Here is a 27,727-nt window from a genome sequence, read left to right as displayed (position 1 = left end):
AGATGTTGATGATTTAAGATTAATTTTGTTTCAAGAAATTTTTCATAATTTTTAATTTGGCATGAAATAGTGCCAATTTATTGCAGCATTCCTCTTCAATAAGCAAAGCAAATTTTATTTTCAAGAATGTTTGTTAAAATGTGTGAGGAATGAATGATGTGTCAATTTGCCTGAACTAGGTATGCTAAACGCAACTTTATATCGAGCCTGTGGATAAGAGTAATGAGTAATTTGCATATAAATACCTCTCTTGCTTTAATCAGTTTGTTTGTCCGTGGAAGGGTCAGAAGTTATTTTTGTGGGTTGCAGATCCTGAACCAGAGTATGTTGCATTCCTGACCAAGACTAGCAACGTTTTTTCTTTTATTAATTTCACTTAAGCTTATTTGAACCAGCAGCAGATAGTGCTGCATATTAATTTATGCACAGCTCCATCAAGTGGCAAGTCTTGAATACTACACTGCAAGGCTTGAGGAGAAAGTTCAAATCATAACTGAACTTCAAAAGGAGGGTTTTTAAACTTAAAAAAAAACACACAGGTCTCTGAATGCAGAATTTCTAACATATTCATGAACCCAATTAAAGTTGAGCTATTTTACATTAGGAGCTTCAGAAAACTTGGCTGATTAGATTTCATAAAATCATAGCATTGTACAACACAGGAGAAGACCATTCGGTCCAACATGCCTGTGCCAGCTCTTTGAAAGAGCTATCCAATTAGTCCCACTCCCCTGCTCTTTCCCCATAGCCCTTTAAATGTTTCCTTTAAGTATATATCCAATTCCCCTTTGAAAATTACTGTTAAATCTGCTTCCACCACCTTTTCAGGCAGTGCATTCCAGATAATCACTCCTAATTCCCCCCTGGTTCTTTTGCCAATTATCTTAAATTTGTGTCCTCTGGTTATTGACCCTCCTGCTAGTGGAAACAGTTTCTTCCTATCTACTCTATCAAAACCTTTCATATTTTTGAACATCTGTATTAAGTCCCCCATAAACCTTCTCTCCTCTAAGGAGAACATGCCTAGCTTCTTTAGTGTCTCCACAAAATCCCTCATCCATGGTACCATTCTAGTGAATCTCCTCTGCACCCTCGCCAAGATCTTGACATCCTTCCAAAAGTGTGGTGCCCAGAATTGGAAATAATACTCTAGCTGAAGCCTAACCATTGATTTATAAAGGTTTTATATAACTTGCTTGCTTTTGTGTTCTAGGCCTCTATTTATAAAGTCCAGGATCCCGGAGGCTTTTTTTCTTAAAAAAACAGCCTTATTGACTTGTCTTGCCGCCTTCAAAGATTTGTGTATGTGAACCCCCAGGTGTCTCTATTCTTGCACTCCCTTTAAAATGGTACCATTTATTTATATTGCCTCTCTCCTTATTCTTCCTTCCAAAATGCATCACTTCACACTTCCCTGCATTAAATTTCAACTGCCATATGTCTGCCCATTTTACCAGTCTGTCTATATCCTCCTGAAGTCTGCTACTATCCTCCTCACTGTTGACACAAAACTTGGAAATGTAGTTATTTGCAAATTGAAATTTTGCCTCCTATACCCAAATGCAGGTCATTAATCTATATAAAATCTGCAGGATTTGGGCATTTAGAAAATTTCTACGATTTAAGTGATTTTTGCTAAATTTCAACATTTGTAGTTCATTAAACATCTTATGAGATTAAAAACTCAAGTCTTTGATCCTTTTGCAGCTGCTGAACTTAGTGAGGAGACTTTTCCTACATTGCTTTTGATATCTAAACTGATGAAGGTGAGTTTCATGGAGACTGATGTACAGTAGTAACAATGTTGGAAAGTTGTTTCAGAAGCAATTGCTGGTAGGTGCAGATTTGCTTGAGGTTGTAGGAGGAAGTTGAAATAACACTTTTTTAAAAACAAAATGTAGTAATAACTCACACTCCTAACCTGACCACACAGTAAGCACTCCTAACCTGACCACACTGCTAAGTCAACTACTTTCTTTGTGGTCTCGAATTAAAAGCAATGTTAGGTATACAGATTTTGTCCCACTATATCAACCAACATACTATCCAGAAAGCTAACTGCTTTTTTGAATTCCAAGCTGCATTTTTAACCATGTAATGGTCCTTTTACATTTTTACACTGGTCACTTCTGTCATTTTAGATGTGCTGTCTCCCTGTATTTACAATGGCTTTAGCAACTCATTTATCTCAATGTCTAGAAACATGGACTCACATTTTTGTGGTTCACTTATCCCAGTAGCACAATCGTAGGGACTGAAAGCCGATAAATCCCCAGGGCCTGATAATCTGCATCCCAGAGTATTAAGAGGTAGCCATGGAAATAGTGGATGCATTGCTTGTCATCTTCCAAAATTCTATAAATTATGGAACAGTTCCTGCAGATTGGAGGGTGACAAATGTAACCCCACTATTTTAAAAAAAGGAGGGAGAGAAAACAAGGTACTACAGACCGGTTAGCCTAACATCAGTAGTAGGGAAAATGCTAGAGTCTATTATAAAGGATGTGATAACAGGGCACTTAGAAAATATTAATGGGATTAAACAAAGTCAACATGGATTTATGAAAGGGAAATCATGTTTGACGAACCTACTGGAGTTTTTTGAGGATGTAACTGGTAGAATAGATAAGGGAGAACCAGTGGATGTGGTTTAATTGGATTTTCAGAAGGCCTTTGATCAAGTCCCACATAAGAAGTTAGTGTGCAAAATTAAAGCACATGGGATTGGTGGTAATATACTGGCATGGATTGATAATTGGTTAACAGACAGGAAACAGAGAGTAGGAATAAATGGTTCTTTTTCGGGGTGGCAGGCAGTGACTAATGGGGTACCGCGATTTAGACAAGTTGAGTGAGTGGGCAAATACATGGCAGATGCAGTATAACGTGGATAAATGTGAAGTTATCCACTTCAGAAGGAAAAACAGAAAGGCAGAGTACTATTTAAATGGTGATAGATTGGGAAATGTTGATTTACAAAGGGGACCTGGGTGTCCTTGTACACCGGTTACTGAAAGCAAACATGCAGGTGCAGCAAGCAGTTAGGAAGGCAAATGGTATGTTGGCCTTCATTGCAAGAGGATTTGAGTACAGGAGCAAGGATGTCTTACTGCAGTTATACAGGGTCTTGGTGAGTTGTGTGCAGTTTTGGTCTCCTTACCTAAGAGAGGATATACTTGCCATAGAGGGAGTGCAGTGAAGGTTCACCAGACTGATTCCTGGGATAGCAGGACTGTCGTATGAGGAGAGATTGGGTCGACTTGGCTTGTATTCACTCGAGTTTAGAAGAAGGAGAGGGGATCTCATTGAAACATAAAATTCTGACAGGGCTAGACAAACTGGATGCAGGGAGGATGTTTCCCCTGGCTGGGAGGTCCAGAACGAGGGGTAACAGTCTCAGGATACAGGGTAGGACATTTAGGACTGAGATGAGGAGAAATTTCTTCACTGAGGGTGGTGAACCTGTGGAATTCTCGATCACAGGAGGCTGTGGAGGCCAAGTCACTAAACATATTGAAGAAGATAGTTAGATTTCTCGACACAAAAGGCATCAAGGGGTATGGGGAGAGAGCAGGAAAATGGTATTGAGATAAAGGATCAGCCATGATCATATTGAATGGCGCAGCAGGCTCGAAGGTCCGAATGGCCTACTCCTGCTCCTATTTTCTACGTTTCTATGTACACCGGACTCCTCTTCCTACAAGGTGAGAGTCGTCTGCACAGGTACGATTTCACAGGTGCCTGTTGCCCTTCTGTGCCTTGCAAAAATGGCTATTCTTTTGAGAGAGCCTAGACAGTGAGTGTCAGCAGGCTGTGACACCAAGAAGTGGGGAGGGGGCAGAACAAAACACAACTGAGCCTGTCTTTACTTGACAGCCACACATGGAAACAATGGGACAGTGGTTGTGAATGGGAATCCTGGCTGATGTTTATTCCCCTAACCTAAAGGGGCCTGTTGCAACTGCTTTTAACTGCTGCTCTGGGTGAGGTTAGTTAACTCATCACAGAGGGGTGGGGGTGCGAGGGAGAGAAAGAGGAGGAGAACACCAATTGCCCTCTGCTAATTGACTCGTGGCCATTCTTAAAGTATCTGCAGGCTATTCAGTCATAGCAGATGTTATAACCAAGTCTGACCTGGTTCTCATTGCAGAGGTGGGAGGATAGCAGTTGGGAGTCAGAACTTTGGATGACATAGTATTTTCTCCTCCATCACTAATCTGGCAGAAATCAGGTGAAGGATCTTTCTGGTCCACATGGCTTCATATCACATGGTGCATTTACGCCACCCCCCTCAGTGGAGCCCTATTTCGAGGATGTTGAAGGCAATCCTAATTTTGACCGTTGTTTTAGAAAAATGTTGTGCTCTTCGGCCACATTTCTCAACAGTATGGAGCTTGCTAGTATATAGCATGTGATCTAGTCCAATGAGCTTTCTTGGAAAGTGGTTGTATGTTTACCAGGATTCAATTGTATTGTTAAGTCTAAAAAGCTCAATCTCATCTCCTATCTGCCTCTAGTAAATAATATTTACTTTCATTCAGGTGTCTTTGGATACACTTTATATGAAAGCTGTTGACCACGTGCTTGCAAAAACACTGAAACCTAAAGTACTTAAGCTGTCAAAAGAGGGATGTGTTTCGCTGATAACAAAGGAAACTGCTGAGACTGTGCACAATATACAATCATACATTTTGGCAATTACAAATCCAGAATGGGCTACTGCTAGTTCACATCGGGTTGCTCAGGAACTTCCAACAGGTAAATTGTACATTTGGTTATTATAGGATCGGGTGCTGTGGATAAACCTGATAGAATTAAATCAAAATAGTAAATGTGCAAGTTAGTTCTGTCATTTCTAACAAGACAGGCAGGGGACCTATTCTCAGGCCCTATGTTGTTGCTGTTTAGGCAAAAAAATATTTCAAATGCTGAGTCTTTGGAATGGTGGCTAAAAGCACAGTAGAAGTTGCCTGCCTCATTCCTGCTTTTTCTCTTCTCCCTTGCTCCCCCCAGCAGAGAATGTTGCATTGATCTGCTTAAAAGGAGAAATATCTAATTGCGTAATGTGCAGTATGTTTGTTTTTAATGTGAGATCATTAACAACTGATTTATAACTTAAATTTATTCAGAATTTGTTTTTTTTTAAAGCTATGCTTGCCTGTCTTTAACTACCTGCTGTAATATATGCACAGCACTTTCCAGGAATCGGGTTTGATAAGCTATCTTGATAAAAGCTGTATGTTCTTCTGTTGTAGGACCCGACAAAATCCAAGCCTTGAAATTTTGTCTACAAATGTCTGAAAACTGGTTAAAAACCACAGTATCGACGGTATGATTAAAATGCTACATTTGGTATCTGTCATTTGATAAAGGAACAAAACTTGTGTATATTGTTCTTGTAAGGTGACTGGAAAGCTCCTTTTGATTTGTTTTTATTTGTAATAATTAAGATATCCAGGGAAGTCCTGTACTTTGAAGTGTATCCTAGACTTAAGTTAGGGGAGATTTCACCATTTCTTGGCTGCATGTTGAATGAAGTGCAGATTCTACACAACACTAAAAAGTGATGCACGATCATTTATTTCAGCATTAACCACTCTTAAAAAGACACTGATTGTGTCACATTATACCACTTAGAAAAAGATATGTTGGTGAGATACCATTGTAAAATAAATATTGTTGTTAACATGAGTATTTATGCTTAGAACCCCTTCACCTTTGTCATTATTGAATTCAAACAAAGTTGACGGCCTATTCAAACCATGATTTTATCTGCCAGCGACCTAGTTTTTTGACAGTTTTCTTCCTTTTTCTAACCTCATCTGTTGAGGGTGTTACTTTGATACCATGGGTGCCAGCAGCCCCTACAATACCGTGCCCATACTGCACCTACCCTCACTAATGGTTGCAGGTGCACGTTCCAGGAGAGAGCACAGCTGAGACCCATTATGAATGAATCTTACTTTTGTGCATTTATAACAGAGAATCATAGAATGATACAGCACAGGAGGAGGCCATTTGGCCCATCGTACATGTGCCGGCTCTTCGGTAGAGCTATCCAATTAGTCCCACTCCCCTGCTCTTTCCCCATAGCCCTGCAGATTTTTCCCCTACAAATATTTATCCAGTTTCCTTTTGAAAGTTACTATTGAATCTGCTTCCACCACCCTTTCAGGCAGTGCATTCCATAGAATCATAGAAAATAGGAGCAAAAGTAGGCCATTCAGCCCTTCGGGCCTGCTCCGCCATTCAAAATGATCATGGCTGATCGTCTAACTCAGTACCCTGTTTCTGCTTTTTCCCCATATCCCTTGATCCCTTTAGCATTAAGAAATATATATCTCTCCTTGAATACATCTAATGACTTGGCCTCAACTGCCTTCTGTGGTAGAGAATTCCACAGGTTCACCACCCGCTGAGTGCAGAAATTTCTCCTCATCTCGGTTCTAAATGGCATACCCTGTATCCTGAGGATATGGATTCCCAATTCATCGGGAACATCCTCCTTGCATCTAGTCTGTCTAGTCCTGTTAGAATTTTATATGTTTCGATGAGATCACCCCTCATTCTTCTAAACTCTAGTGAATATAGGCCTAGTCGACCCAATCTCTCCTCATATGTCAGTCCTGCCATCCCAGGAATTAGTCTGGTAAACCTTCGTTGCACTCCCTCCATGGCAAGGACATCCTTCCTCAGATAAGGAGACCAAAACTGCACACAATACTCCAGATGTGGTCTCACCAAGGCCCTGTACAACTGCAGCAAGACATCCCTGTTCCTGTAATCAAATCCTCTTGCAATGAACGCCAACATATCATTTGCCTTCCTAACTGCTTGCTGCACCTGAATGCTCGCTTTCAGGGACTGGTGTACAAGGACACCCAGGTCTCATTGCACCTCCCCTTTTCCCAATCTATCACCATTCAGATAATAATCTGTCTGTTTTTACAACCAAAGTGGATAACCTCACATTTATCCATGTTATACTGCATCTGCCATGTTCTTGCCCACTCACCCAACTTGTCTAAAATCACATTGGAGTCTCTTTGCTTCCTCCTCACAGCTCACATTCCACCCCAACTTTGTGTCATCTGCAAACTTGGAAATGTTACATTCAGTTCCCTCATCCAAATCATTGATATATATTGTGAATAGCTGGGGCCCAAGCACCGATCCCTGCGGTACCCCACTAGTCACTGCCTGCCACCCAGAAAAAGACCCGTTTATTCCTACTCTCTGTTTTCTGTCTGTCAACCAATTCTCAATCCATGCTCGTATATTCCCCCCAATCCCATGTGCTTCAATTTTGCACACTAACCTCTTGTGTGGGACCTTATCAAAAGCCGTCTGAAAATCCAAGTTCACCACATCTACTGGTTCTCCCCTATCTATTCTACTAGTTACCTCCTCAAAAAAACTCCAGTAGATTTGTTAAGCATGATTTCCCTTTCATAAACCCATGCTGACTTTGTCCAATCCCATTAATGCCTTCCAAGTGTTCTGTTATCACATCCTTTATAATAGACTCTAGCATTATCCCCACTACTGATGTTAGGCTAACTGGTCTGTAATTCCCTGTTTTTCTCTCCCTCCTTTTTTAAATCGTGGGGTTACATTTGCCACCCTCCAATCTGTAGGCACTGTTCCAGAGTCTATAGAATTTTGGAAGATGACCACCAATGCATCCACTATTTCCAGGGCCACTTCCTTTAGTATTCTGGGATGTAGATTATCAGGCCCTGGGGATTTGTCAGCCTTTAGCCCCATTAATTTCCCTAGTACTTTTTTTTAGTAATACTGGTTTCCTTCAGTTCCTCCCTCTCACTAGACCCTTGGTTCCCTGACATTTTCAGGAGGTTATTTGTGTCTTCCTTTGTGAAGACAGAACCAAAGTGTGTGTTTAATTGTTCTGCCATTTCTTTGTTCCCCATTATAATTTCCCCCATTTCTGACTGTAAGGGACCTACATTTGTCTTCACTAATCTTTTTCTCTTGACATATTTATAGAAGCTTTTACAGTCAGTTTTTATGTTCCCTGCTAGTTTACTCTCATACTCTATTTTTCCCCTCTTAATCAATCTCTTTGTTCTCCTTTGTTGAATTCTAAACTGCTCCCAATCCTCAGGCTTGCTGCTTTTTCTGGCAATTTTATATGTCTGCTCTTTGGATCTAATACTATCCCTAATTTCTTTAGTAAGCCACGGTTGAGCCACCTTTCCTGTTTTATTTTTGCACCAGACAGGAATTAATAATTGTTGTAATTCCTGCACACGTTCTTTAAATATTAGCCATTGCCTATCCACAGTCATCCCTTTTAGTAAAGTTCCCCAATCTATCCTAGCCAACTCACACCTCATACTTTCGTAATTTCTTTTATTTAGATTCAAGACCCTAGTTTCGGATTAAGCTACTTCACTCTCCACCTTAATGAGGAATTCTATCATGTTATGGTCGCCCTTCCCTAACAACAAATTATTAATTAATCCTTTATCGTTGCACAATACCCAGTCTAGGATCGCCTGTTCTCTAGTTGGTTCCTCAACATATTGGTCTAGAAATCAATCATGTACACACTCCAGGAATTCCTCCCCCACAGTATTATTGCTAATTTGGTTTGACCAATCTATATGTAAATTAAAGTCACCCATGATTATGGTTGTACCCTTCTTGCATGCGTCTCTAATTTCCTGTTTAATACCCTCCCCTACATCTCCACTACAGTTTGGGGGGCCTATAAGACAACCCCCACCAACATTTTCTGCTCCTTGGTGTTTCTTAGCTCCACCCATACAGATTCCACATCGTGATTTTCCGAGCCAATATCCTTCCTCACTATTGCGTTAATTTTCTCCTTTACTAACAACACCACCCCACCTCCTTTCCCTTTTTGCCTGTCCTTCCTAAATATTGAATACCCCTGGATGTTCAGTTCCCATCCTTGGTCACCCTGCAGCCATGTCTCCGTAATTGCAACTATATCATACCTGTTAATATCTATCTGCACTGTTAATTCATCTACCTTATTGCGAATGCTCCGTGCATTAAGACACGCTGCCTTTAGACTTGTCTTTTTAAGATTGCTAGTCATCTTGGTATTATTTTGCACTATGGCCCTATTTGTTTTTTGCCCTTGTTTTCTCTGCCTTCCACTATTGCTTCTTCCCTTTCTGTCTTTTGTTTCTATCCTTGTTTCCCCCTCCTCTGTCTCCCTGCTCAGGTTCCCATCTCCTTGCCATTCCAGTTTAAACCTTCCCCAACAGCACTAGCAAACACCCCCGCAAGGACATTGGTCCCAGTCCTGCTCGGGTGTAACCCGTCCCGCTTGTACAGGTCCCACCTTCCCCAGAACCGGTCCCAATGTCCCAGGAATCTAAATCCCTCCCTCCTACACCATCCCTGCAGCCACGCATTCATCTGGTCTGTTCTCCTGTTCCTATACTCACTAGCATGTGGCACTGGTGGTAATCCTGAGATCACTACCTTGAGGTCTTGCTTTTTTTCTTTTTTTCCTAACTCCTTAAATTCACCTTGCAGGACCTCATCCCTTTTTTTTTAAACCTATGTCGTTGGTACCGATATCGACCATGACTACTGGCTGTTTACCCTCCCCCTCCAGCCGCTGCAGAACGCCCCGCAGCCGCTCCGTGACATCCTTGACCCTCCACCAGGGAGGCAACTTACCATCCTGGAGTCACATTTGCGGCCACAGAAACGCCTATCTATTCCCCTTACAATTGAATCCCCTATCACTATAGCCTTGCCACTCTTATTCTTCCCCTCCTGTGCAGCAGAGCCACCTGTGGTGCCCCGAACTTGGCTCTTGCTGCTTTCCCCTGATAAGCCATCTCCCCCAACAGTATCCAAAGCGGTATATCTGTTTGGGGGGGAAATGGCACCAGGGGACTCCCACTCTACCTGCCTAGTCCTTTTTACTCTGCCTGGCGGTCACCCATTTCCTTTCTGCCTGCATAATCTTCACCTGTGGTGTGACCACCTCACTGAACGTGCTATCCACGATAGTCTCAGCATTGCAGCTGCTCCACAGTGAATCCACCCACAGCTCCAGCTCCAAAATACGGTTAGCCAGTAGCTGCAGCCGGACACACTTCCTGCACACATGGTCACCAGGGTCACTGGTAGTGTCCATGACTTCCCACATAGTACAGGAGGAGCATATCACAGGTGCAAGCTGTGCCATGACTTGCCTTAGATTTACACTGTGCTCACCTCTCGGACTCTCCTCCCATTCTTGGACTCTCCTGCTTCACCTGTGATGTTGCACAGTAGTTTTCTCTTGTTGCAGGTCTGCTGCTTCTTTTATCCCCGCTCTCAGTCTTCTGCTGCTCAGGTCCGCCACTGCTCTGCAGAATAGCAAGGCAAAGCAGCACCTCCTTCTCCCACACTCACCAAACTCTCAGCTGTTCACGCTGTGCTCCGTTGCACTCACAGGCCCCTGTATTTCTACTGTTTGTTACTCAGATGAGTCAGGCCTGCTCCTGTTTCAGGAACCAGTTTAATCCAGCTAACCAATTAACTAACTACAGCAGCTCTCCAGTAGGAGAGCTTGCTTGTTTGTCTCTGCTTAAGCCTGACAGAAACTTAAAAATTTAAACTTTAAAATTGAACTTAAACAGTTGGTAGCAATTTACACTAGATTTTAAAAGAGATTTAACCCTTAAACTCCCACACTCACCAAACTCTCAACTGATCACTCTGTGCTCCGTTGCACTCAGTCTTCCAGATCACAACCACTCGCTGTGTAAAAATGTTTTTTCTCATGTCGCCTCTGGTCACCTTAAATCTGTGTCCTTTGGTTACTGATCCTTCCTTACTGGAAACAGTTTCTCATTACTCTATCAAAACCTTTCATGATTTTGAACACCTCTATCAAATCTCCTCTTAACATTCTCTGCTCTAAGGAGAACAACCCCAGCTTCTCCAGTCTCTCCACATAACTGAAGTCCCTCATCCCTGATACCATTCTAGTAAATCTCTTCTGCACCCTCTCTAAGGCCTTGACATCCTTCTTAAAGTATGGTGCTCAGAATTGAACACAATACTTCAGCTGAGGCTTAACCAGTGTTTTATGAAGGTTTAGCATAACGTCCTTGCTTTTGTACTCTATGCCTCTTTTAAAAAGCCAAGCTTTTTCCTAACTTTTTTTTAACAACCTTCTCAACTTGCCTTGCCACCTTCAAAGATTTGTGTACATATGCTCCAAGGTCTCTCTCTTCCTCCACCCCTTTAAAATTATATCATTTAGTTTATATTGCCTCTCCACATTCTTCCTACCAAAATGCATCACTTCACACTTCTCTGCGTTAAATTTCATCTGTCATGTGTCTGAACACATCAATTTTCTGGATGTCAGCTTGGGTAAGTAATAATGCAGATCACATAGCAAAAGTCCACTTGATTTCAGTCAGCATGCACCCTTCCCAAAGTTTGTGTGTAATTTTCCTTTAACTTTTGCTTGTTAAAATACCAAAATACTAGAAACCAAGTTTGGCGCTGATGCATTTTGCTCATGTTCCCTATGTTGGTAGCTCTATTACAGTTCTGTGCTATGTTGTGCTACAACTGTTGAGGAAACTCTGTGTGTGTGTGTGTGTGTGTGTGATTTGTTCATTTTATTAACACATTTAAAAAGCAATTTTTTTTAAACTGTTAGGACAAAGCTGGTCAAAAAGCAAAGGATTCGCTGAGTAAGTTACGAATAGAGTATGAGAATTCAGCCACCGCAAATTTGCTGAGAATCCACAACTTAAACAGCCCTGAGTACCTGAAATTAATTAAAGTTCCAGCAAAACTGATTCATTCGTTGTACAAGCACAGCAGCATTGAAGACAGGTTAAAGCACCCTACTACCAAGGACTATCCAGGTTTGTTTTGTTCTGTGAAAGTAACTATTCATGCTTGTGTATCTGTATTAAAAATGCTGAGCTTGTTATGTTCTGGCTATCTGACCTGTTTGGTGCAAATTATCTTCTCATGGTTTGACGTGTTGCATGGGAGCAGACCTACTCCAAAGCCATGCTCCCTGTTCACTGCAGGCCTCCTGGCCCCTTTCCCAACCCAACTTTGGATTTGCTTCTTCCCTGGACCTTGCTTTTTGGTCACATAAAGGAAGATGGTTGTGGTTGTCAGAGGCCAGTCGTTACAGCCACAAGACATCACTGCAGCAGTTTCTCGAACCATCTTAGCTGCTTTATCTATGACCTACCCGCCATCATAAAGTCAAGAGTGGGGCTATACACTAATGATTCCAGTGTTCAGCTACATTGACAAATGGCAGGTAACATTCGTGCCACATAGGTGCCAGGTAATGACCATCTCGAGTAAGAGAAAGCATAACCATCAATGGCACACCATTGCCAAGTCTCAGACCATCAACATGTGGGTCACCATTGACAATTGAACTGAACCAGCCATATGAACACTGGCTGCAAGAGCAGGGCAGAGGCTGGGTACTCTTAGATGAGTGGCTTGACTCTTTACCCCTATAAGCCTTTCCGCCATTTACAAGTCAGGTGTGTGATGGAATACTCACCGCTTGCCTGGATGGTTGCAGCCACAACAGTACTCGAAGCTCCACACCATCCAGGAGAGAACAGTTTGCTTGATGAGTGCCCCTGCAATAGGATTAAACATCCACCACCCGCACATTGGCTGCAGTATGTACAATCTCCAGCATGCACTGCACCAATTTGCCACAGTTACTTCGACTGCACCTTCCTCCCTGAAACCCCTGCGACTGAGAAGGGCAAGAGCAGTAATGTGGGAATGCCATCATCTCCAAGTTACACACCATCCTGACTTGGACGTATATTGCTATTCCTTCAATGTTGCTATGTCAATATCCTGGAATTCCAGACCCAACATTATTTTGGGAACACCATCAGCAGAAGGACTGCAGAAGTCCCAGGAGATTGTCCACCACCACCTTCAGAGGACAACAAATGTGGTATTGCCAGCGTTGCCTACATTTTTTTAAGAACAAATTAAAACCACACCAAAATTCAGCCTCCACCTACACTTACCTCCCTCAAAATATCCTGACCTGCACCCACTTAGCCTCGTGCATTCCCACCCTCCGGATCAAGCCACTTGCTCTCCCTGCGCCTCCTTTCTTGGAGGGTTTGTGTTTTTTTTGTCCAGGACCAGCTCTGATAGTTGGCTGCTGACCTCACAGCAGATACCCAAACTCCTACCCAACTTTAGGCCTGCCAAGTGCCTGCTCTTTCTGCCCAAGTACAGGCCTTGATCACCTATTCACTCCCTGACTTCAAAAGTATTCATTTTGTTCACCTCTGGGCCGGGTTTCCTTCTCTTACCTGTGCCTTGGCAGCAGGCCTTACCTCAGATCATAACTTACGGTAGTGACAAGTAAAATTGTGAATCGCTGTGGTTACAAAATACCACAACATGTACAAATTCACTTAAGGTGACCCCACTCACATTGTTTAAAGGCATAAGTTTCCTTCTGCTCTCAACCAGTTTTCTTTCTTTGTCTGTCCTGGAGTGGTCTGAACTTTTTGACTTTTTTTTTGTATTTGCCTCATTTTGTTAATGTTGCTCTTATGCCTCCTCTGTCAAAATATTACATTATAAATCCTTGTGTGCACCATGATCCAGTGGACCTTGAATGGTTAGTGCAAGGATCAAAAATTTTTGCCCTGAAATTTACCTTGTTAATTTGTATTTGGAGGACAAATAACATTGAGAATGAGGAAATCGTACCGAAGGTGAGTAACCTGAATTTCACTCACATCTGTCACCTTGTGCATTAAAATCCATACCCTCCAACAAAAAAAAGCTCTGCACTATCAACTTTTGGCCTTGCACCAATCATTCAGAACCAACTGACTTCCTTTATCTAATTTAACTGACTGTCCCAATGGGTAAGATGCAACTAATTTCTATTGGAAACTGGAAATGAAACCATTTTATTTACATTTGACAGGGCCCTCGATCGCGTGTGTCCCATTTCCCGCACCTCTGCCCTCATCCCTTCCCCTCCCTCCCAGAACCACGATAGGGGCCCCCTTGTCCTCACTTTCCACATCACCAGCCTCCACGTTCAACGAATCATCCTTCGCCATTTCCACCACCTCCCACGAGACGCCATCACCAAACACATCTTCTCCTCCCCTCTCCTTTCAGCATTCCAAAGGGACTGTTCCCTCCGTGACACCCTGGTCAACTCTTGCATCACCCCCAACGCCCGTTCTCCTTCCCTTGCGAGCGCAGGAGATGCAACACCTGCCCTTTTATCTCCTCCCTTTCCACTGTCCAGGGTCCCAAACACTCCTTCCAGGTGAAACAGCGATTTACTAGTATTTCTTTCAATTTTGTATACTGTATTCACTGCTCACGATGCGGTCTCCTCTACACTGGGGAGACCAAATGCAGATTGGGTGATGGCTTTGCTTGAACACCTTTGCTCAGCCCACAAACGTAACCCCTGAGCTTCCGGTCGCTTGCCATTTTAATTCTCCATTCCACTCCCACTCTAACCTCTCTGTCCACTGCCTCCTACACTGTTCCAGGAATCTCAAGGAACAGCACCTCGTCTTACGATTAGTAACTTTACAACCTTCTGGGCTCAACATTGATTTCAGTAACTTCAGATCATAACCACTGCTCATTTTTTTTTGGACAGCAGGTGCTGGTAATGGCTCTGCTGTTGCCATTTACAGTTCCTCTAGACCTATCTTTTTGTTCCTTTACTTGTCCCATTACCACCCCATTTGTATTGCACCATCCCTTTTCTCACTTAATCGCTCCTGCCTCCATCTTCTCACAAACCTTCCCCTTTATTCTTTCCTGAAATGTAAACTTTGTTTCTCTATCCATAGCTGCTGCCTGACCTGCTGAGTATTTCCAGCATTTTCTGTTTTTATTTCAGATTTCCAGCATCCACATTATTTTGCTTTTGATTTGCATTTGGAATGGTTGCTGAGTGGAATTTTGTGTTTTGTTTTAGATATTCATACTGCAGCTAGTGAACTTGCAGAAATAAATAACCGGGATATAAATAAAATCAGGTATACATTACTGGAGGAATGTTTGTGTGCTCCCACCCAACCAGATTTGGTAAGTGTATATCAGTGTGGGGTTGTCAAAAAAAACCCAGCAAACATAGTGGTCACTTTTAAGCAAGCTATAGTAAGTAATGCACTTGGTTTCATGGTGCAACAAAGGACAATGGTTGCTGTGAATGCAAGTTGTTTTTATAATTAACATGAACAATAAAAACTGATTTAATTGCTGTAGTGTAAATCCATGTAGGATTTGATGAAAAGAGAAACCACAAATGCTGAAAATTTGAAACAAAAATGTTGAAAGTTCAGATGCTGACTGGTTGACATTGGCAAGTTAATGGTTTGAGTTAAGAATGTGACACTTGGGCTCTGACAAACGGTCGCAATCTGAAATCTTGACTTTTTTTTTTCTTTTTCTGATGTTGCTGGACCTGCTGTGTATTTCCAGCTTTTCCTGTTCATTTTGTGCATGTTTAATATGAAAGGAGGATCTTATGGAATTTTTACCTAATTGAGAATCGTAAAAATGAGTGTTTATTACCAACATTTTGCAGTACAGAAGAGGAGTAGGTTATTTGGCATCATCGAACCTATTCTGCTGATAGATAGTTAATGATGGGAGCTTTATCTTTTTAATTCCAATTCATAAGATCATAAGAAATAGGAGCATGAGTGGGCCGTACAGCCCCTCGAGCCTACTCTGCCATTCAATCAGATCATGGCTGATCTTCGACCTCAACTCCACTTTCCTGCCCGATTTCCCCATATCCCATGATTTCCCCTAGAGTCCAAAAATCTGTCTATCTCAGCCTTGAATATGTTCAGTGACTCAGCAACCACAGCCCCTGGGGTAGAGAATTCCAAAGATTCACAACCCTCTGAGTTCCTTCCCTTTTTTTCATATCCTTTACTACCCTTGCTTCCTTCATCAGAAGCTATCTTACTTTTTTAAACAATTCAATTAACTTTGCATCAATGGCATTCCGGGGCAGTGTTTGTCATATTCTCTCAACCCTTTGTCAATTTTTTCTGGATTGAAGCAGTGGCTTCAAGATCCACCTTAAAACTTGCTCGATTGGTCTTGTTACGTATTTCAAGATGAGCCAATTTGACATTTTATTTTGCATTAACATTTGTTTTTCCTGTTGATATTTTTTAAAATTCCCATTTCTGTTAACAAGAAATTTTAAATGTTTTTTTATATGCCTTTGTGTTCTTGTTTTTGCTGGCTCTAAGATTTTAGATTTGATCCGATATCTTTACCAGACCAGCTAATCAGACTGTTTATATTCTACCCCAACACTGATTAGTATGGAAACTTTGAATAGTCATTGTGTTTATTCTGAGATAGAAGACACACCCAAGTGTTCTGTATCCACTTTTATAGGTGCAAACAGGAGCCAAAATTGGTGAAGGAATTGTAAGTCTGTGTACAATTTTAAATGCAAATGAATTTAAGTAGCTTTTTGTAAGTTGACAATGGGCCAACAGCTATGCACCTGCTTGTCTAGTCACTGGCAAGTTCCACAGCTGCCCCCTTCTCTAGTTTATGTGGAATATACCATTCATTGGGCTTCTCATTGTATCAAAATAATGGAGAAAAAAAATAAGCTTTTTTCCCTTTTTAAAAATTTGATGAGATGCTTAAGGCAAGGTAGACGAACTGCTGAAGAGAAAATATGGGATAGTTGAGCAAGGTAAGTGAACTGGTGACTGTTTTCTCCTTCCTATAGTATAAATGATGCAGATTTAAAAATAGAAAATGGTGTTTAAGTGCTTAAACTTTGATTCCAGCTTTGGATCTGATGTTACTAAGATCTTTTATTCCAGCATAAACTATTTATTACTGCTATAAATAAGTAACATTTTTGTTTTAGGATTGTATTTTTTACCACAGATGGATGCACTCACCTTTGTTGTTCCATTCATATGAAATAACTTCAAACTTATATTAACAGGGTTTTTTTTTTCAATTTTAGGGTAAAAAATCACAGGAGATCTTTAGTTACACGCAAGAAGATCCAGCACTGATGAGGTGAGTTTCGTCTATTCATATTAATCTATCTATGGAATGTAAGTGATGCCTGTGAAGATTGCTTGTTATTGCCAAATTCATATACCTTAGATATTGTTTTGAGCAACTTTTGGATATAACATTTCCTTTCTCACTTTTGTTTGGTATGGTTACTTAAAAGTGACTTTAGGGGTAAGGGGAGATCACTTCCACAAAGTTTGTTTGAAAAAAAATCTGGTGCTAAGTTGCTTGTGAAACATCCTTGCCCGATGTCATTGTGGTCAGCTTTTTTTTTAAAAAGAGCTCTTAGTAGAAAGGAACTGCACCATGACTTGGGTAAAGATATAAGCAGAGTGTATCCGGAAGGGACAGAGTTCAACGGTAATAGTGCATCAGCAAATAACGTCAAAGCAGGGAAAAATGGTAAAGAGTCAAAATTAAAGGCACTTTATCTGAATGCACAAAGTATTTGTAACAAGATAGATGAATTAGTGGCACAAATAGAGATAAATGAGTTTGATCTAATAGCCATTACAGAGACGTGGTTGCAAGGTGACCAAGGTTGGAAACTAAATATTCCAGGGTTCTTGATGTTTCGAAAAGGCAGGTAGAATGGAAAACCGGGTGGTGGGCAGCCCTGATTGACATAAGGACGGTAGTGAGAAAGGATCTTGGCTCAGAAGATGAGGAAATAGAATCAGTATGGGTGGAGATAAGAAATAATAAGGAGCAGAAAACACTGGTGGAAGTAGTTTATAGACCTCCTAACAGTAGCTATACCATTGGACAGAGTGTTAATCAAAAAATAATAGGAGCATGTAACAAAATTAATGCAATAATCGTGGGTGACTTTAATCTTATAGATTGGACAAATCAAATTGGCAAAGGTGGTCTGGAGGACGAGTTCATGGAATGCATTCGAGACAGTTTCCTAGAACAATACATGGAACCAACCAGGGAACAGGCTATTTTAGATCTTGTCTTGTGTATTGAGACAGGGTTAATTAGTAATCTCATAGTAAAGCATCGTCTGGGAAAGAGTGATCATAATATGATAGAATTTCACATTGAGTTGAGAGTCACATACTAGAGTCTTATACCTATGTAATTGGCTTTATTTAAGTTTGAGGGGCGAGTTGGCAAAGGCAGATTGGGAAATTAAATTAAAAGATATGATGGTATATAAGCAATGGCAAACATTTAAAGAAATATTTCAAAATTCCCAACGAGTATACATTCCATTGAGAAATTAAAAACACCATGGGAAAAGTGTTCTATCCGTGGCTAACTAAAGAAGTTAAGGATAGTATTAGATTAAAAGAAGAGGCTTATAATGTGAAGAAGAGTAGAAAGCCTGAGGGTTTTAGAAACCAGCAAAGCATGACCAAAAAATTGATAGAAGGAGAAAATAGAATGAGAGTAAACTAGCAAGAAATATAAAAACAGATTGTAAGAGCTTCTACAACTATGTAAAAAGGAAGAGAGTAGCGAAAGTAAATGTGGGTAGAGGCTGAGACAGGAGAAATTATAATGGGGAATAAAGAAATGGCAGAGACATTAAACAAATATTTTGTATCGGTCTTCACAGTAGAAGACACAAAAAGCATACCAGAAATAGTGGGGAACCAAGGGGCTGATGAGAGTGAGGAACTTAAAATAATTAATATTTGTAAAGAAAAAGTACTAAAGGGACTAAAAGCCAACAAATCCCCTGGACCTGATGGCCTACATCCTAGGGTTCTAAAAGAGGTGGCTGCAGAGATAGTGGACACATTGGTTGTGATCCTCAAATTCCCTAGATTCTAGAACAGTCCCAGCGGATTGGAAGATAGCAAATGTAACCCCGCTATTCAAGAAAGGAGGAAGAGAGAAAACAGGGAACTACAGGCCATTTAACCTGACATCAGTTGTCAGGGAAAATGCTGGAATCCATTATTAAGGAAGTGGTAACAGGGCACTTAAATCAAAACATGATCAGGCAGAGTCAGCATGGTTTTATGAAAGGGAAATCGTGTTTGACAAATCTACTGGACTTTTTTTTGAGGATGTCGCTAGCAGGGTCGATAAAGGGGAACCAGTGGATGTAGTATATTTGGATTTTCAAAAGGCATTCGATAAGGTGCCACATAAAAGGTTGTTTTGCAAGATAAGGGCTCATGGGGTGGCGGGTAATATATTAGTATGGATAGACGATTGGTTAACTGACAGAAAACAGAGAGTAGGGATAAACGGGTCATTCTCAGGTTGGAAGGCTGTAACGAGTGAGGTGCCGTAAGGATCAGTACTTGGGCCTCAGTTATTTACAATGTATATTAATGACTTAGATGAAGGGACCGAATGTAATGTATCCAAGTTTGCTGACGATACAAAGCTAGGTGGGAAAGTAAGCTGTGAGGAGGACACAAAGAGTCTGCAAAGGAATATAGACAGGTTAAGTGAGTGGGCAAGAAGGTGGCAGATGGAGTATAATGTGGGGAAATGTGAGGTTATTCACTTTGGTAGGAAGAATAGAAAAACAGAATATTTTTTAAATGGTGAGAAACTATTAAATGTTCATGTCCAGAGATTTGGGTGTCCTCGTACAAGAAACAAAGTTAGCATGCAGGTACAGCAAGCAATTAGGAAGGCAAATGGAATGTTGGCCTTTATTGCAAGGGGGTTGGAGTACTTGCTGCAATTGTACAGGGCTTGGTGAGAACACACCTGGAGTACTGTGTACAGTTTTGGTCTCCTTCTCTAAGGAAGGATATACTTGCATTGGAGACAATGAAACATGTTTGCTGAAATGATTCTTGGGAAGAGAGGTTGAGTAGAATGGGCCTATCCTCTCTGGAGTTTAGAAGAATGAGAGGTGATCGCATTGAAGCATAGAAGATTCTGAGGGGGCTTGACAGGGTAGATGCTGAGAGGTTGTTTCCCCTGGCTGGAGTGTCTCGAAGTAGGAGGCATAGTCTCAGGATAAGGGGTCGGCCGATTAAGACTGAGATGAGGAGGAATTTCTTCACTCAGGGCTGTGAATCTTTGGAATCCTCTACCCCAGAGGGCTGTGGATGTTGAGTTGTTGAGCATATTCAAGGCTGAGAAAGATAGATTTTTGGACTCTGGGGGCATGAAGGAGTATGGGGATCAGGCGGGAAAGTCACCAATAATAAGGGGCAGACATACTCGAGGGGGTTACTTGTGGCTTCCTTCATCTCTTGAGAGATAATTTGACTCTAAATAAGAACATAAGAAATAGGAGTAGGAATAGGCCATATGGTCCTTGAGCCTGCTCTGCCATTCAATAAGATCATGGCTGATCATCTACCTCAACTCCACTTTCTTGTCCTATCCCCATATCCCTTAGTGTCCCAAAAATCTATCTATCTCAGTCTTGAATATACTCAACGACTGAACAGCCACAGCCCTCTGAGGTAGAGAATTCTAAAGATTCACAACCCTTTTGAGTGAAGAAATTTCTCCTCATTTCAGTCCTAAGTGGCCTACCCTTTACTTTGAGACTCTGACCAATTGTTCTTGACTCTCCTACTAGGTTAAACAGCCTCTCTCTATCTATTCTATCTACCTTCACGTGTATATCTACTTAACAAGCATCTACCATCATTCAGTAACCAAGGAAGTGAAGCACTCAAATGATCAAAAAACACTGGCACACTCTGCTTTTCATCTGAGCATTTTAACAACAAATACAAAAGAGTTAAAGTACACCAGCATACACCGTGCAAATATGAGTATTGAAATCACATGCCCCACAACGGTGTGTTAGTACTCTTTTTATTTACTAATCAGAAATACAATTAGTGACATCTGGATTCCCAATTAGTCACGTGGGTAATAGCTAACGTGTTGAACAGCACTGCATTATAACTAACTGGATTCAATTAAGGAATTATTTTGCTTCTAATGGGAATAAGTATTTCTTTTTTAAAAAAAAGTTTTTCATGACATCTGTTTTCCTTGGATTAAAGCTCTAATGTTTTACACTTTTTTTTTGCAGAGTTATTTACCTTCTTCAAATGTACCCAGTTGACTACAGTGCAAAACTACTTTTTACTGTTGCAACAGGTTCATCTTGTGTATGTAATTCTTTCTGAACATTTTATAATTTTCACTCATCTCATATATTTGGTCATTTGAAATTAATAGAATACAGACCCACCTATCTTAATTCAAACTTGAGAAGTAAAAAATATCAGCAAATAACAAAGATAATTACTTGCTATCTACAGTATTTTCATTTAAAATGTTGTATTTGGTATGAGGAAGTACTCCTGTTTTGAATGATGTTGCGAAACACATTGTCACCCATTATATTGAGAGAATAAAAATAACAACTGACAGAGATGAATGGTTATATTTAGAGGGAGAAAAATACACAGAAGGGATTCCCGGTCTTCCTGGGGGTGCAGCATATTGGTGGAATGTGTGGTTATTTATATTTTTGTGCCTTGTGACTTTCCTGCCGTCATGGCAGCGGGAGACTTACAAATAAAAGAAAAATTAACATTAAAATGTAAAGGTCAAACACAAGTGAGCAAAAGAAGAAAAACCACATGGGGTCTTTAAAAATAAATATAAGCATGTACCAAGATAGACTAGAATGTTAAGATGATTAGAGAATTAGTGCCTTTTTTTTATAAAAAAGGAATTATTTTAACTTTATTGTTTTCCTTTCCTGTGTCACTACATTCTCGGGGTGAGATGAGAAAGGATACTGGTCTGTAACTGGTGGAGAATCACAGGCACTGATGTGCTGCTGGCCACTAGTAGCCTAGTCCATTGAAACACCGGTGCCAGTGCTGACTTTGATCCACAGATTTTACACTTGATGTATTTTAATGATTGGTGGTAAATTTATGCTTGATTACTAATCTCACCTATCTGATTTTCTAGCCTTTTGGTGGTACCCAACTGACATTTGCCCGTAGAAGCCATGCTTTGCAGTGTCTTCTTCATATTGCAGATAATGAGACAATAGAAAATATCAGTCAGCAATCAATTGAGCAAGTCAAGTATGTAACAGTTGAACCATTTGCTAAATACATACTACTAAGTCATACAACTCCAAACCAATAAGCAATTCTTTTCAAAGAATGTAATAAAAATGTATTTCCAAGTTGCTTAAGAACTCGCTTTCTATTTCACTGTATTAGTCTCCTCATCTACTCCATTGTGTGCATTGTCTGTTTCTACCTCAATCACATTAAAACTGCAGAACCCTGCAGTTCTAAAATGTGTTAAGTTGCTGCCGTTCACAAAGCTAAAGTGATTTAATTGAAAATGGAAGAGAAAATTCTCATTCTTCCTCCCTCCCCCCTGGCCTTTGGCTTAGTGGGTAAATATGCTGTATATTGTGGCATTGAACCATATAAATTTAGACAAGTCCCAAGTTTGATCCTGCTTCTGAGCTGAATTAGGCATTCAATCAGCGTAGCACTCGGGCATTATAATTAGCTTCAGAATCCTCAGACTTGGTGGAGGAGAGGGCAATAAACATATTCAAGCAAGGACCAAAGTCAGGCTTTGCTGTGATGGTCCTTACGGTTGAATTGTCACATGAGTGCACGCTGAAGTGCCATTGCTGTCTGTAGAACATGCATAGCTGTCTTTAGAAGAGATGGGGTAAATGGAGATGAGCAGATGAAATATACTACTTGACATTTTTTTTTAAAGGCAGTTATTGCCAAATGCAACATATGAAGTGTTGTGGGTCATTTGTAACTAAAACTCTCAGATTTGAAAGAGAATTATGTAATGCCAAAATTCTAGAAAAACTGCTTCAGAATGTAAACTAAATAGGCCACACCAATTGTTAGCAATTTAATCAATAACACCACAACCAAAGACATTACTATGAAAAAAATATCCTTGTTTAATTATCAAACTTGATGATTTTCATGACTTTTTTAATTGAAGTATCTACTCAGTGGGTTTAATAAGTATGTTATCATAATGGAACTAGCTACAATAAATATAATTGGACTTTGTTCTTATAGGTGTTACCTGAAGTATTGTATTTATTTGGCTGAATTTGAAATCTTGAACATACCATACACCATTGAATCGTTCCACAGCAGTCCCAAAGAAGGCATGATCAAAGGCTTATGGAAGAACCACAACCACGAGCCTAGAGTTAGTACAAAGATCTTCTTTGTAAATTTAATGTAGAACAAGCTAGCGCAGTTTGTCGTTTTATTAACATTTTAATTTAGAAAAAATGTAGATGTATATGTAATGCTAATCTTTCATGTGACGCACTTCACTTTGTGTTCTCTGATCTTACTATAAGCACCATATCCAGCTCAGGTACATACGAACATAGAAAAATTGACGGGCAGGAAAAGACCAGCTGGTGCATTGAACCTGCCCCATATTCATAATGTCTGGAGCGTCATGACTAGACACTTCTAACCCGCCCCTAGCAGCCATGTAATCTCCTAGAAGAGGCAAAAATACAGGGCCAAGAAGGTAGAAAAATCTGGAAAAATTCCTCCCCCACCCCTCAGACCATCGAAATCTGTCCAGGACACCACGTTGACCATGCTTATGTAAACTGGTAAATCGCTTACTGTTTATAAGATGCAATTTCTGCCCAACCAAGAACTGGTCCAGCTCTCTTTTGAAGGTGTGCAGAGAGTCAGCACACACCGGAGATGGCAACCTATTCCGAAGGTCCACTATTCTTTGGGAAAAGAAGGAACTGCCTAACATCTCGCCTATTTCTACTCTTGTGTAGTTTTAATGCATGACCCAATCTGTCAAACTGAAATAATCTATCAATGGGTAAGCAATCCAGCCCTTTTATATGCCACTCTCAGGTTACCTCTAAGTTTATGCTGCTCTAAAGTAAATTGACCCAGCTCTTTAAGCTTATCTGAGTGACTGAGGTTCTTCAAACTGGGAGTCATTCTTGTGGCTCTCCTCTGAACTTTTTCCAAGGCCATTACATCATCCACCATGTAATGGGTCCAAAACTGGAAGCAGGACTCTAGATGTGGTCTAACCAAGGACCTGTATAAGGACAGAATGCCTTCCTTTGACTTGTATTAAATGGTTATATTAATACAACCCAATATCCTGTTTGCTTTGGCTATGGCTTCTCTGCATTCGTCATGAACCTTGAGTGATCTGTGCACAATGACACCTAGATCCTTTTCTTTGTTGACCAATTTCAGTATTGTTCCCTGTACATGGTAAGTATAAATAGATGTAAAAATAAAAATTCATACTTACAAAGTAGGATGATGTATGCTGAATTTAAAACAAAAGGGTGAACGTTACTTTATGGTAACGCTTTTACACTGGAAGTTATTTTATTTAGTAAGTGGAGGTTTAGGTGCTAGTTGTTTGAATTTATCCAGATTTTTTTTAAAAACGACAACACTGTATTTCTTACGGCTTAGAAGTTTTCTGCATAAGAAACTATAATAAACAATGTTTCTTTTTATTCATAGGCTGTTAAATTGGTTACTGAGTTGAGTTTGGAGTACAAGGTGTATGACCCACAGCTATGGAATGGTATACTGCAGAAACTGCTGGCTTTTAATATGGTAAATAAATACAACTGAGTCCTTCTGCATGCATGTCTAATGCAAACAAATAAAATGCTCCACAAGTACATTTTACCATTTTCATTTCAAGCATACTTACTTGGGATCAACAGCAACTTGCACCTTTTTAATATATAGCACCTTTTAACATTTAAAAAAAATTTCTCAAGCGCTTCAGAGGCATAAGGAAAACTGATCCTGAGCTATCGAAAGAGAAATTAGGAGGGGTGACCAAAGGCTTGGTTGAAGGAATGGAGGTCTTATAGGAGGCATATTGTGAAAGTTTCAGCGCTGGAAGGGTTAAGATACGTGAAGGTATGCAGAGCTATGAAGGTGGAAGTAGACAGCATGGGAGATGGAAAAGATACAGGGTCAGAAACTCAGCTCGGGGTTGCAAATAGTCTGGTTCAGCCTGAGATAGTGACTAGGGAAAGGGATTGAGCCAAGGTTGCGGTGAGAACGTAGACGATGGCTTCAGTCTTCCCAATGTTTAGCTGGAGGAAGTTATTACTCATCCAACATTGGATGTTGAACAAACAGTTTGACAAAGGGGAATAGAAGTATTGGCAGAAATGGTTAAGAGCTGGAACTGGGTGTCATCATTGTGCATTTGGAATTTGAACCCATGTCTGTGCATGATGTGGCCAAGGGACGGCATGTAGATGTGTAAGCAGAGGGGACCAAGGGTAGATCTTTGGATGACTCCAGAGGCGATGGTGCAAGCGTGGGAAGCGAAGCCATTGGTAAAGCTGCTCCTGGTACGATCAGATAAGTAAGAGAAAGAAAGAATTTACATTGTGCCTTTAACTACCTGAAAAAGTTCCAAAACGTTTCACAGGTAATGAAGTGCTTTTGAAGTGTAGTTACTGGCTCCTGTGTTTCCCTACATTACAACAATGTGTGTGCAGCAAGGTCCCACACACAGCAATGAGATAAGTGATCAGATAATTTTGTTTCTGATGATGTAGGTTGAGGGATAGATGTTAGCCAGAAGTGCTCCCCTGCTCCTCTTCAAATTGTGCCACGAGCTTTTTTACATCCATCTGAGCGCAGACGTCTCATCTCAAAAGCAGCATCTTTGACATTGCAGCAATCCCTTAGTACTGTAATGAAGTATTAGCCTAGATTATGTGCTCAAGTCTCTGGAGTGGGACGAACCCATAACCTTCAGGCTCAGAGGCAAGAATGCTGCAACCAAATATGGAATAAAGCAAAGACGGCTCATAGAGCTGGACAACAGAGGTGGAAAAGCATTAAAAGAAGAGGAGGATGTTGTTGACTGTTGAAGGCTGCAGCAGGGTTGAGGAGGAGAAGAGGGACAGTGCATCATGGCTATAGTCGAGAGGAGATTGTTTGTGACTTTTGTTAGGGCTGTTTCCATGTAGTGGTAGGAGTGGATCAAATGTTGGGTTGGACTCTTACCGAGCTGACTCTGTTATTGAACATGTGCTAACTACTGAAGTTGCTGTGAAGTCAATTGTCTTATTAGCAGTCATGTTATAATGGAGCACAGCGCGGCCAACCTTTTGGAAAAAAGCCGGCTGCGCCACCGCCATCTTGGTCAGATGGCGGCAAGTAGCCAACAGAGTGTCCCCAGTGATCCCGCAGTGAACCCAGAATGATGCCAGGGTGCATCCTTAGAGAACAAGCCTATTGCTCACTACTGTAAAGTAACATTCACACAGACACATTTTTTTCAAATATATTGATTTTGTTTTCCATTCACTTTAGATTCTCTTGTTTCTCCAGCTCCCCCCACTTATGCATTATTCTGTAATTAAAAGAATGCCTTCTACCAGGTTGCAGTTCTGTGACCAGCCTTTTTTTTTCCTATCTCCCTTGCAGCCCACCTGAGGTTGGGAATTTGCATTTGCTAACCTGTGTCATACTACTTTGCAGTGTAGCATATTGATATAGCACAGTCATATATATTTTTTGGGGGGGTGGTGAAAGAGAGCAGATTCATATCGTCAGACTTCAGGGTATAAAAGAGGAGCAATTGTGAATTTTATCTGTAGCCAGAATAGTTTTTTTATTGCTGCATTTTTTAATATTGATAAAATGTTTGAAACATTTTTAGTTTGTCTTCAGACTTTCCATTTTATATTAATACTCTCTTAAATATATTTTGTAACATTACATGTGAACTTCTGTTCAAGTGAAACATGTAGCTTTTATACAAAATTCAATATGCTTGTGTGTTGCAGACGAACTACTTGAGGAAAGTTCTAGTAGCAATCACTGCGATACTCCCTTTGTGGCAGGTATGTAATATTTTACTTTGCAAATACCATTGTAGACCTATTACTGATCCTTTTCGTATATTATGATATTGCAGTGATGAGAGGGCATTGCCATTGTTCTTTCCCTAATGTGAAAAAGCCAGATAACTCACTAGTACTGCAAATGCAAAATATTAGCAAACCTAACATTATTCACTGATCCATTTCTCTGTCAGCCTATTGTTATATTCCAGTTCTGTCAGATTAGAAGAATTATTACATTTATGTGCCAGTAAACTACTGAAACTGTCTTTTTTGTTAGTTACCACAGAAGGAAAGAAGTAGTTGGGGCATGCATAACACAAGTGTGTTGCACAAATTATTGATAGGTGAAAGGCTCTTTGGCCTGTCTTTCCAACAAACTATATGCAATTCACAGTGTAATCAGCAGTTACTTAATTTTTCTGAGGGATGTTGAGAAGATAGTCCAATTTCCCCATGACTCCTGCACATAATGAGGAAAATTTCAAGATATTGGCCAGTATACATTATTTAACTCTAAGACATTGTATTTCATATTTTCTCAAGAAAATGGAAGTTGTAGTCTTCTGTAGAGTGTTTGATCTGTGTAAAAATTATCTTTCTAAACTTTCAATCCTTTTAAAGGAGCTAATAAATACAACATTTCTTTCCTGTTGTTTTCTACTCTATCTTCCCTCGAACTCTTACCAAGCTTTTGTGAGGTCTTATAGTCTAGTAATTTCTGTAGAAGTTGATTGGGGAAAAGCTTAGAATTCACAATTGTCATCTTTCCTAATTGAATTCTAAAAGACTTGCTGTTCCATTTTACTTATTTCAATAAAGCGGGGCTGCAGCTCCATGAAGGTTTATCCAGTG

The 27,727-nt window shown here is 40.5% G+C and overlaps 1 protein-coding gene across 1 annotated transcript in view; it reads left to right on the top strand.

Moving 5' to 3' along the window:
• Positions 1-27,727, top strand: part of kntc1 (kinetochore associated 1) — a 120,968-nt gene that overhangs the window by 75,407 nt on the left and 17,834 nt on the right. Inside the window, exons 47-57 of the mRNA XM_068005764.1 lie at positions 1,708-1,766; positions 4,542-4,758; positions 5,256-5,329; positions 11,672-11,882; positions 14,987-15,096; positions 17,024-17,079; positions 21,056-21,134; positions 21,952-22,070; positions 23,055-23,190; positions 24,513-24,608; positions 26,816-26,872. Of these exons, the coding sequence (XP_067861865.1) occupies positions 1,708-1,766; positions 4,542-4,758; positions 5,256-5,329; positions 11,672-11,882; positions 14,987-15,096; positions 17,024-17,079; positions 21,056-21,134; positions 21,952-22,070; positions 23,055-23,190; positions 24,513-24,608; positions 26,816-26,872 (1,214 nt within the window). The remainder of the gene's footprint in view (positions 1-1,707; positions 1,767-4,541; positions 4,759-5,255; positions 5,330-11,671; positions 11,883-14,986; positions 15,097-17,023; positions 17,080-21,055; positions 21,135-21,951; positions 22,071-23,054; positions 23,191-24,512; positions 24,609-26,815; positions 26,873-27,727) is intronic.

Source organism: Heptranchias perlo, chromosome 25 (assembly GCF_035084215.1).
Source record: "Heptranchias perlo isolate sHepPer1 chromosome 25, sHepPer1.hap1, whole genome shotgun sequence".
NCBI classification, from domain to species: Eukaryota; Metazoa; Chordata; class Chondrichthyes; order Hexanchiformes; family Hexanchidae; genus Heptranchias; species Heptranchias perlo.
This window is presented reverse-complemented; position numbering and strand designations above follow the sequence as displayed.